This window comes from Silurus aristotelis (assembly GCF_946808225.1).
Source record: "Silurus aristotelis genome assembly, chromosome: 2".
Classification (NCBI taxonomy): Eukaryota; Metazoa; Chordata; class Actinopteri; order Siluriformes; family Siluridae; genus Silurus; species Silurus aristotelis.
The window spans coordinates 31,120,316-31,132,783 of NC_139575.1; the positions used below are offsets into that span (position 1 = coordinate 31,120,316).

The window sequence follows — 12,468 nt, forward strand, 5'->3', positions numbered from 1 at the left end:
CACCGGTTCACCACTGTTCCTTCCTCGGACCGATTTTGTTAGATACTGACCACCGCAGACCAGGAACAGCCCACAAGAGCTGCAGTTTTGGAGATGCTCTGACCCAGTCGTCTACCCATCAAAGTTTGGCCCTTGTCAAACTCGCCCTTACGCTTGCCCATTTTTTCTGCTTCTAACACGTCAACTTTGAGAACAAAATGTTTACTTGCTGCCTAATAAATCCCACCCATTAACAGGTGCCATAATGAAGAGATAATCAGTGTTATTCACTTAACCAGTCATAATGTTATAATGTCATTATGTTATGCCTGATAGTACCTTTCATATACTGTGGTAGACTACTAAAATAATGAGAATTTCATTGTTTCAATATTAATGGAAATAAATTAAACACATGCTCAGTTAGAATAAAGCAGTCAATACATTTGTGCCCCTACCCCACCCCCATTTGTGTAACATATGTGTTCTCATGTATACACTTTCAGGTACAGCTGAAATCTGTGGTGGAGGAGTTGCCTGGTAAACTAGAGACCATTTTGGCTGAATCTGGTTCTAACTTCAGTGTTGGTCAGCGGCAGCTTGTGTGTCTTGCCAGGGCCATCTTGAGGAAGAACCGAATACTTATTATTGATGAAGCTACAGCTAACGTAGACCCCAGGTGTTCATTTGTTTATCATAAACAAAATAAATGTACTGTTTCTAACAGTTTTAAATGCAACATTATATTGCTGGCAGCTTGTGAGCAAACATATATGCGGTCTTCAAAAAACTTTATTTGAGTTTTACCTATTTGTAAGTAATTCATGGATTTTTAGAAAGTATATTTAAAGACTTTTGTTTGGCTCAAACTTTCATTCTGGTGCAACTGGTGACCAATTATTAGAGATTATAAAGTTTACTGTTTGTAAAGATAACGCACACATTTTATCGGCTCATTCGGCGGATCAGTTTGTCGTAACTACAGCAACATGGGTAACTCCTGTACTGTCTGAGAATGTGACTACTCTGAAACCTGTTGTCTCCCACAACTCATCCAACACAGGCTTGTGCGAATGCAGGAGGACACTCCTACAATGATGGCCTTGGTGATTGTCCTAAGTGCTCCACTCCATTTGATTAGATTGATCTATTAACCATAACCTACCAAGTGGACAGCAGGCAAACATATATAATTAATTGCCATTTAAGCCAAAAATATTTGCCAAATACATTTTTTTATAATGCTTCATGATAATGTTCCTGACCTGTAGAAGTAAACACATGACCTTCTGGGAAGCTGCAGGATACTTTGTGCTGAATACGTAATGTTTTGCATGTGTGCATTTTACAGAACAGATGACCTCATTCAGAAGACCATTAGGGAGAAGTTCCGTGAATGCACTGTCTTAACTATTGCCCATAGACTCAACACAATCATAGACAGTGACCGAATACTGGTAAGTGGTACAGAACAGTTTCACTTCCTGTGTTATTTTACTCAAAGGCTTTAACTGGTGCCCATACCAAAGAAGCATAGATTCAGGAGAAGGACTATAGCATGATTGTTCTGCAGTGGGTGTATACTGTATATGCTGAAATATATGCAGATTAGATTTACTCAATTAACAAATACTGACAAATAAAATATCAACTTAGAAAAGATTACAAGGCATTGAGGTGAAGTGCTTATTGTGAACCAGACTACCTTATAATGGTTATATAGTGAGGGAATGTGTGGAAACTTAAACTTAACCTCGCTGATGTGCTGAATTATCTTCGACCTTGCTATTACTGGGCTTTTTTTGTGGTTGAACAATGCCTACTGCCACAGCCCATTGGTATCAGGGTGAATTTATAACATGTTGCATGTGTCATTATGTGCCCTGTGCACATTGTCAAAGAGCTGGTGAAGCCGTAATGATCCGTGTAAATGAACAACAAGTTGTTTGTGTAAAATTGTAGGTTATTGCAATAAACATGTCAGAATTTCCTGTATATTTTCAGGACTTTTAAACTCATTGTTATCTGATAATTTCGGTAATTCCACCAGGGGCAAGTATAGGTTACATATCCTTCGGAGGTAATAAAATACCTGAATTAACTAATTATAGTTTTGAATGTCACTTTTTCCATATCGTGATACAACAACTTGAACCTTTATAGCATTTATATAGCATGAAATGCCTTTTTTGAAATGCCATCTTTATTCTCTGTACTGTTTGACTTGGCAACTAATGAATGAACAAGTAAATGAATTAGCTTATTACAAAGAGAAAGCAGAGAATGAAACTAATGTACATTTTAGTCACATCTGCTGTGTCATGGGTTTGGAAATGTAATTGCAGTTATCGAAAATCTTTTAATGTATGAGTTATATGTTCACCGTGTAGCAATTTTTCATTTCAGTATATAACAGTTCCTGTTGTGTGCTAGTTTTATTATCAGGTTACCTTTGCATCTAAGCAGCAGGGATTATGCACATGGTTTTATAGCTGCCAGAAAAGGGGATCTGGTTCTGTTTTGGGAATATAAAACATTCACACTTACTGTGCAGCATGGACACTTACATTCAGTGACATTATTTGCCCCTTCTTCATTTTTTTTTTTTTATGTTTGTAATTTCTTGTAGTACAAGAAAAATACTAAGAAAAAAGCCAGTAAAATACAGTGTTTAAACAAATTTCATTTGTTGACCAAATAAAAGCTAACCCATACTACCTGTGTACTATGTGGAAAAAGTAACTGTTATCTAAGTTGCTCAAGTAACTACAATTTAATTGATCATTAAATTCAATTAGTTTAGACTCTCCCCAGTTTTATTACTGCCAACCCTGTAAAAAGAACCATTCTAGCAATGTGATCTCAGCTTAAGTGCCTTAGTATGCTATGATATTGAAATATATTATTTTAGAAAGGGTTACTAAGGGATTCCAGCATAAGACAGAGTAATTATCTCCATATGGAGAAAACCTGGAACATTGGTGAATTTGCTAGCCTATTAGCTAAGAAGTCACAAAGACTCAAGATGATGCTCTAAAAACTGTTGTTCCTTTCCTGCTTCTTACAAATTTATTATTTGCCTAAAACCTTCCATGCTTTCTGTAATAATATTTAAAGGGCTAATAGAACTGGAACTTTCCGGAAGACATCAGTCCTGTTAAATCGAAATTAAAGCTGACACAGCATTTAACAATAAGAGTAATACTGTTATTACTGAATCATACCAATATTTAAGCATGGTGGTGGTAATGTGAGGTTATGGGGATGCTTTGCTGTTTTAGTGTCTGGACTTGATATAATTGACAGAATTATAGACAGAAAGATGCTCCCTACCAAGAAAATCTCATTGACTATCCAGTGATTAGTCCCTGATTTAAAGTACAAGCACAACTGGGTCTTTAAGACAAAGATCCCAGGTGCAAGAACAAATCCACTTCTGACTGAGTGAGCTAGTCAAAGTGCTGAAATGAACCCCACTGAGATCCGTTGGCAGAACCTTAAACAGGAAGTTCATGCTTAGAAGCCTTTCTGTATGGCTGAATTAAAGCCATCCTACAGACAGGAGTGGACCAGCATTAATCCACGATGACATCAAAGACTTATGTCTACTTGTCTGAAGCATTTAGTTATAGTGGTTTTATTACAGTGCTTTTATTACTGTACTGTAAATCATTCTCTTAAATTGGGGGTAGTTTTCAACTTCTGAACGCAGCTTATATAAACCATTTAGGCTTGAATTTTGTGTGAACACTTTGCATTATCTCTGTTGTTTCTCACCTACAAACACACAGCCCTGGTTAATCATGCTGACACGTACTACTTTCAATCTCTACCATGTGTTCAATTCACTTACACACACACACACACACACACACACACACACACACACACACACACACACACACACACACACACACACAGAGTATGACTATCTTCACATTTCATCCTTCACATAATTACTGTTTACCTCACACTAACGCCTGCTCTTACTGATGTTATTACAGCTTTCTGGCTTACTCACTGCTGTCATTACTGCTGATCAAGGTCTGAAAAGCTGACAGTGGATGCAAATATTAATCCCTGTCTATGTATGATTAGACCGTGCTTTAAATATTGTTTAGAGGTTCTTGCGTTAATCCTCTGACACAAAGTCGCTTGCTTGCAGGTTCTCGATGGGGGCCGCATACATGAATACGATGAACCCCATTTGCTGCTCCAGAACAAGGATGGAATATTTTACAAGATGGTTCAACAGACAGGAAAAGCAGAGGCTGCTTCACTGATACAGCTAGCCGAACAGGTACAGAAAATAATCGTCACACATGCATTCTTATACAGTCATACATTAGGGATGTTCATCTCCATAACTGAGGCCAATGCAATTCGTATAGCCAACAGTACAATACATTGAAGATACATAAGTAGCAGCTACTGATGCGATGCATTAAGATTCACTTCTATTGCGATGCAGTGCGATCCGATTTCGTTCAGATTCAGCACGATGTGCATCAGTGCAATACGGTGCAATGGACAAAATATGATGCTATGCAATCCAATATGGTACAGATAGTTAAATTTTTTTTTTTTATATATATTTTTTGTTTAGACAGCAAATTATAATTTTACTTAAGTACCTTCTGAATTCTAATGCATGACCCTTTCACAAACAGGACTTTGTAGTATGAAAATAAATAAAACCTGATTTTCTTTTCCTGTTCTGGCTTCAGAAAGGTGCAGCTCTACCTCTGCCATGTAATATATATTCAATGTGACTCTCAGGACACTTTTCGGTAGCAGTGGTGCTGAGAGAACGCGCTTGAGAAACAGTTTACAGACGAGAAATTAATTTAATATAAAATATCGGTCACAAATTATTGGTCACTTTCTAAATTATAAAAAATTATAATAATTATAGATAAATTGTTATTTTTGTTATTGTTTGTTTTTTACCAATGCGAATCTGTAAATCTTACCATTTCTTACATACATACATACATACATACATACACTAAGAAATATTTTATCCTATGCCGCTTGGGCAGGATTGCCTTCTGTCCCCTGGACAGGATACCCCTTAATTCAGCCTTTCCTCTCGATCTCTGCTCTCCTACGTATACAGGGAAGTCTCAATGAAACACACGAGTCAGCTTTCAGAGAGAAGTTCCAAAGTTTATTGTTTCACACATGAAGATATACTTCCAAAGAGATGAAGAGTTCTTTGTTACTTGATCTCATATATTTCACTTCATCTGAACATATGATACAGAACCAATTGAACAGCTGGGCTTTAAAATTTAGACTGGAAAACATCATTTATTCAGATGGGTCCAAAATTTTCATTGGTTCTGTACACACACGTTGCCATGAACCTTCTATTACTGCAAGAACAACAACATGTTCTCTATTCTCCCATCATGTTCTCTATCTTTGTGTCACTGTACCTGTGACAGAAGAACACAAAACTGTTTGAAAAAACTCTGGCCATTGTGCCATTACACTGTATCGGTTATCCCTCTCCTTTGGCAGGTTGATGGTGAAGTATTGTAGGAACCTTTTGCCCAACTCCACCCCAAAAACCCCCTGCCCCTGACACCCCCCAGTTTTTCTGTGGATCAGGTTCCCCTTTGCCTCCCACACTGCAGAGTTAATTCACAGAGCTAGCCCTCTGGAGATTACTGCTGAGCTTTTCAAACACACATCATCTGATACTGCACCACTCTTCCTTTGTGTCTTATGAATGCAAGCACAACTGGGAGTGCACCTGATACTGTAGCCAACTGTTTTTGCTCGCTCTTTGTGTTGTCTGGACTTTTTCTTTTCCAGTAAACTTCATTCACGTCCAATCAGTGTTCAAAGTTACAATGTAAAAGGTTTTGAGTCGTGCAAATAATGAAATTAAAGTAGGGGGAATTTTTGCAACTGGTCACTTGTCTATTGTGCACATGCCTCATGTTTAGAAGTGCTTTGCTGGTTAAAAGGAAAATGAAAGCTACATTTCATCTCCTTTCAACTCTACTAAAAGGCCCTTGTGCATATGCTTACCTCTTCACTCTCTCCACCACCTGCAGGCACATATGAACTCCCATCAGCCAAAGTTGGCCAATGGCCTGACCTCCAGCAAAGAAGCTAACCTGGTTATCTTTGAGACTGCACTGTGAGAGCCTAGTGCAATTATGTTCGGAGGCGTCCCTCAGCAAGCCGACCACTTGCATCTAAAAAAGGCTCAGACTACATCTGTACATATTTCAATTGTTGTATTTAAGTTTACTTTTTTTGTTGTTGTTTTTTTGCTGTTTTGCAACATCAAATTGAATTATGATTATGAAAATATCATTATGAATGATATTTTCTTCAACAAATTTTTAAGTCACCCTCCAGAAATAGATTTAGACTAGTATTTCATTTTGAGGAGAACATCATAAATATGTTCAATAGGCTATACTGGTATGCTTGCACAATTAATATCACTAAGGTCTCAAAATGAAAATGGAAACTCTGATCAATCCTGCTGTCAAAACTGTCCCTGAAATTAACACATCACTAAGTGTTGTGGAATATCACAATTCAAAAGCCATAGGCATCCCTGCATTTTTTGACTACTGTAGAAACTTCCACTGCAATAGTGGAGCATATCTGTGGGGTTTAGAGCAAATTCAGAGATAGAAGCATTACTAAGGTTGGCATGGATTTCTAGGGTGAAGACCTGGCATTCTGTCAGTGTTTCAGTTTATACCTAAGATGCTCAATGGGGTTGAGGACATGGCTCTCAGTTAAGTTCCTACGAACCAACCATGGAAAGCCATCTCTCTATAATCTTCACTTCACTGCACAGGTGCAGTCTGATTGACTATGCTGAAGTGAGATTATCAGTGCCTTAAAACCAGTGTAGTGGCCAAATAATAAATTGGAGGGAGTTTAATTTTCAGCACATGTTGACTGAATATATGTTTGTTTAATCTGCACTACACATGCTGCATATCTTAATCGTTCCTCCTTTAGCTAGGCTACATGGAGCAAAAAAACTCCCAGTGTGTGGGAATTCAGTATACTTTGTGTTTATCTGTATACTTTGTGTTTGTATTGTGCAATTTTTTGCACATGTGCTGCAATACTGCTCAGAAATAAATAAATAAAATAAGAAATTTAAGAAATGTATTTTTAAAATGATGAAATGTCTTGTTTGTTCATTAAACGTGTTCATTAATTGTCATTGAAGTTTTTATGAACCAGTGTTTAAATCTAAATCCTTTTCGAATGTGACTGAAAGAAAAGAAAAACATTTATTCATTCACAATTCATACTTTGTTCTTTTATTATTAAATTTGGATTTCATTAATTCCCCCCTTTCAAAACGCACAGATAAACTCTTATCTTTACGCTTCACCCCGAAACATTGTTCACAGTTTACACTGTTGTACGTATACGGCTTGTCTATTATAACTATGTAAGAAAAGTCTTTGACCCAGGTGGAATGGTGGATTAACTGTGAGCAAGAGTATTATTGGACCAAACAGGTATCAAATCTCATCCTCTTGCCCTCTCCACTTGCTTCCATAACATCTTTAGAGCGTAAACGATACCTTGGTCCTTTCTCTTCTTCGATGCATAAACAAAAGTGCGAGATGTTTGCAGGGGAGGGTCCCATTGTGTCTAGTTCAAAGAAGTGAATGCCTGTAAAGGAATGTGTGGCTTTGACACTTTTACAAAGGGACTTTTAATGCAAAAGGTTGGGGGCAAATATGAAATGGATAAGCAAATCTATTATTATTGAAGATATCTGGTATGCCACCCTCAAGCCGTAATCTTATACCAAATTAAGCTACACTGCATTAAAGTGTCGAGTAAAGAAACCCAGGACAAAATTAATGTGCGCACCTATGATAGGCAAACTCTATTCACATTTTACTACCCTACTGAACCCATTAATTACAATAAGCCGCCTTATTCATCCTGGAAATGAATAGATTCATTTGGAAATTGTTCATGTAAGTGAGTGCACAGTAAATCTGGTATTTAGGATATTCTTGTAAATGTATGCATAAGATTAACAAATGTATATCTCAGTGCCAAGATATATAATGTTTTATTAATATTACATCACTTTTTACACTCATTGAACACTATTCTAATACTACTATAACTGGAATTATATACTAATATTTAGGTCCTTCTGGTTATCCTGCTTCGTGTCAAGGATTGCTGAAGATGTTGGAATCGATTCTTTGAGATTCTGGTCCATGTTGACATGATTGCATTATGCAATTCCTGCAGTTTTACCAGGTGCACTTTCACCAGTTTGAGGTTAGTTTTGTTTTGAGACATGGTTTATTATCATATTTAAAGCAGCTATACGAAAATGTGTAAATTGTGGACATTTAGGGATGCACATTATCAGGAAAAACACTCTAATAAGCTGTTGGAGTCAAGCAATGATTGAGGTATTAGTCCTGAATTGTGCCAAGAAAACATTACTCGCACAATTAGACCACCTCCACCAGTTTAAAGCAAGTTTGGATAATGGATTAATTTTGTCGGTGTGAAATTCTGACCCTAGCATCTGTGAGCCCTGGTAGAAACCAATATTCATTAGACCAGCTATGTTTTTTTTCAGTCTTAAACTGTACAGGTTTTTTTTTTTATCCTGTGCTCACTGCAGCCTCAGATTTCTGTTCTTGGCTAACAGAAGTGGGACCTGATGTTCTCTTCGGCTGTTAGTTCATTCACCTCAAGGTTAAAGTAGTTGTGCTTTCTGAGATGCTTTTCTGCTGACCACAGAGTGGATATCCGAGCTACAGCAGCCTTTCTATCATCTTGAACCAATCTGATCATTCTGCACTGGCCTTTCTAATTGGCAATGTGTTTCCATGTGCTAAACACTGAATGCTTTTTCTTTATTGCACCATTCTGTGCCAACTCTATAGACTGTTTAGTGTGAAAATCCCAGGAGATCAAGAATTAAAAACTATTCAATCATTCCATAGTCAAAATGACCATTTTTCTGCATTCTGATGGTTCAATAGAACATCTGCATTATTTGGAAGACTTAACACTCTTTTTTTATTATTGATGTAGTTATTAAATTTGACCAAAATATCAGCGAGTAAGAAAGGGTTCCGAAAGTCGTTTTTTTCACAGCCAATCACAGTGTGATATAAAAAAGTGAAATCGTCCCTACTAGGAAATAACAAGCTTGTATTTAAGACAATTTCCATTTTCTCAAAAAGGTGTAAATGCAAGACTATACAAATGCTTTGTTAATGGTTTTGATCATTCTGATATATAAAATCAGGCCTGGTTTATAATTCTTCATTAACACATTTTCCTTATGATGCAGAGACGATGTTTTTATGCGTAATCCATGACTTCTTGTGATTGATTTATTCTTATCATAAAATGTCACAGCAATGGGCAGGGTGAAATCTTCATACCTGAATGAAGTGAGAGCATGTTGCTTAAACAAAAAAAAAAAAAAAGGTGGGTTTTATATGTCAGTTTAAAAATCATAAATTGACAAAAAGTATTTTGTATTTGATAGAATTCTGAATCCCTTCAATAAACATACTAAAGAATCAACACCAGCTCCTATCATATCTCCATCCACCAAAGAAATGGCTGGTAGATGCACAACATGGCAGATATGCAAAATGTGCAGTTTGCTTGTGTGGGACTGTTCAAAAGTACAGAATATTGTCTCTGCATGAAACACTTGCTAATATACTCCTCTGTGTCACACTGCTAATACACTATATTGACAAAAGTACCACAGTTGAAGAAACAGTTGTGTAGGATGTCTTCGGAAAGCATTACATTTTCTTTTCACTTGCACTAGGAGACCCAAACCTTTTCCAGAATGACAATCCCCCTGTGCACAAAGCCAGCTACATGAAGATATGCTTTAAATGGGTTGGAGGGGAAGATCTTAAGTGGCCTGCTATAGAGCTCTGACCTCAAACCTGTTAAACACCATTGGGATGAATTGGAAAGTTGACTGCACCCCAGGCCTCCTGCCCCTACATCAGTTCCTGGTTTTACTGACACCCATGTGGTTGAATGAGCACAAATGTCCATGAGCACACTCCAACATCTAGTGGAACATTTTTCCAGAACAGTGGAGGATATCATAAGAGCAACTGGGGAGTAAATGTGGACTGGGTTGTTCAGAAAACACATGCAAATCCTATGCTTAGATGTTCACAAACTTTTGTCCATGTAAGGTTTCTTTATAAGTGTATTAAGTATAAACCAGGCCTTAGTCATATGTATATTTTTAATGTCCCTGAAAATTACACTTGCGTACATTAAATGGGTTACAGAATGCATTTTCTTTTAAAATAAATGTAATATTTTGTTTTCAATTTTTTTTTTAATGCGTGGATGGAAAAATAATATTTAAATAAGCAGTTTGTGTTCCAACAACCCTAAAGAAAACATTAGAAGCCTACACAACATGCCTTTCAATTCCATTCTTCCTTTTTCAATTTCTATTTCCTAAGGCCCCTGAGCCCTGAGCTCTTTAAATCCTGCTGCCTTGCTGATAAATGAGGATCCCTCTGCACCCTGCCCTTTTTTTCTTCACTGAAAAACTGCGACTTGGGAGTAGAACAGCCCTCAGCAGCTTTTTTTCTCCCAAAGCGAAGTTTCAAAAAGCTCCCGATGAATGTGAATAGGTCAAAAGACCAAAGACAAATTGAGTGGACAAAGAGCACTGGTCATTGTCTTGCCATTCAATCCTATTGTCCTCATTCACCAGCAGCACAAATTTCAGGGCATTAGCCACACAGTGTGACCGTCTTTGTCTCTCATTCAAGTTGTCCTCATCCCTCCTTTCACAATCATTAGATTCATTGAAGAGCACAAAAAACATCCAACAAAACAGCTTGTGATATCAGATGGATTCTAGCTTGAGGAGGAGGACACTGAGGGAGACAACCCGGAGTGGGAGGAAGCACATCAGAGCTGACACGTCGAGCAAAGCCGGCAGTGTCTTACTACAAAATGCTTTGTATGATTTACTTATTAATCACATATAATTGCATATCAAATGGCAAGTGCATGAGCAAGATGCAGACTGGGAGTATGGTACAAATCGTTTTATCGTGTGTTCCTGTCAAGGCTAACATGTAGGACAATTCCGTTTAAATCAGTCCCGTTCCCTGAATGTTTACTTGTGTGCACTGTTCGTCTAAATGCAAGTGCATGGAATACCGTAAGCTGTGGCACCATGGTTACATCACTGTGAATAGTTAAAGGGAATGCACAGCTGTCCGAAGAGAAGGGGCCCTCTTCAATGATGAGCAATGAAAGCCTTTTTTAGAATACAATGCTCCTTCCCTTTCCTCAAAAGGACTTTCTTTAAACACTAAATGAGCTTATCCTTGAGAGAGAATTCAGATCACCCATGCAACCCCAGCTTTAAGATCCACAGAGAGTGAGAAAAGGAAAGGGTGGAGCAAAGTGGACTTTAGAGTCATTTGACTCTTTGATTACCTTTTATTGTATCGTTCTGGTGTTATCCACACTTGGCTCAAGACTCGGTGGTTCCTTGCCATACATAAGGCCAAAAAGCTCTTATGTCACATCCTGCAAATAAAAAAAATATATATATATTTTCAAAGTCTGCTCCTCTGTACAGTGAAAATGTTCCTTACCTGCAAATATATTTTCATTAGTGTTCAGTCTCTTTATTTTAATGTAATGTAACAATAGAAACAGATCTAACAAAAGATTTACCTCACAGATCTGCTGCCTTGAAACAGCAGCCTTGGGGATGATACACACTCATTCACTTTCAATATCGGCTTTATCAGGATTGGGGTCACTATGTTTCCGTTGCTAATCAAAAGAAAATGCCATGTAAGGTAAGAATTTAAAGGCAGTTTATCTTAACTTTCCTTTTTGTAATATAATCTATCATTTACAAATGTGTGAAATTAAAACAGAATCAATGTAAAAACAATGAACACCGTATTAGATTAACAACCATCATCATCAACATGAATTTATACAAATCGGCAGTGATACCAATGTTGTAAAATCAAAGCTAGACAAATAAAACAATTTGAATTTTTTTAGCACATTCTTTTTTACTTTAAGATCGACAAAATCACAAATCCCAAAAGCATCCTGTTTTTTTTTTTTTTTTTATGTATAAGACCTGCATTTCTGGACAGCCAACTATGAACATAGATCTGTCAAAAGAAAAACAAATCAAAACAAAACCTCTGACTTTGTAGTTTTATAGTCCATACAAGATGATTTCACTGGATCAGGAGTTCTGTTTCATTAAAAAACTTTACATAAGAACATATACTGCATTACCCAATACTTCTTTTAATGGAGTTACAAAATCTGGATTTTACTAATAATTTCAAAGATTCAAATGTAACTTCCAATTATGGTTTTAAAAAAGAAGGCGCATTCAACCGGAATATAATGACTGATGATGAATTATTTGGCATACAATCATCATCATCATCATCACCATCATCA

The 12,468-nt window shown here is 37.0% G+C and overlaps 1 protein-coding gene across 2 annotated transcripts in view; it reads left to right on the forward strand.

Moving 5' to 3' along the window:
- abcc4 (ATP binding cassette subfamily C member 4 (PEL blood group)) overlaps positions 1-7,194 on the forward strand; it is a 48,002-nt gene extending 40,808 nt beyond the window's left edge. For both annotated transcript variants that reach the window (XM_083531440.1, XM_083531441.1), the window contains 4 exons: positions 486-658; positions 1,331-1,436; positions 4,145-4,279; positions 6,048-7,194. In XM_083531440.1, coding sequence (XP_083387566.1) covers positions 486-658; positions 1,331-1,436; positions 4,145-4,279; positions 6,048-6,137 — 504 coding nt within the window. In that variant the 3' untranslated portion in view covers positions 6,138-7,194. The remainder of the gene's footprint in view (positions 1-485; positions 659-1,330; positions 1,437-4,144; positions 4,280-6,047) is intronic.
- Positions 7,195-12,468: the final 5,274 nt, after the last annotated feature.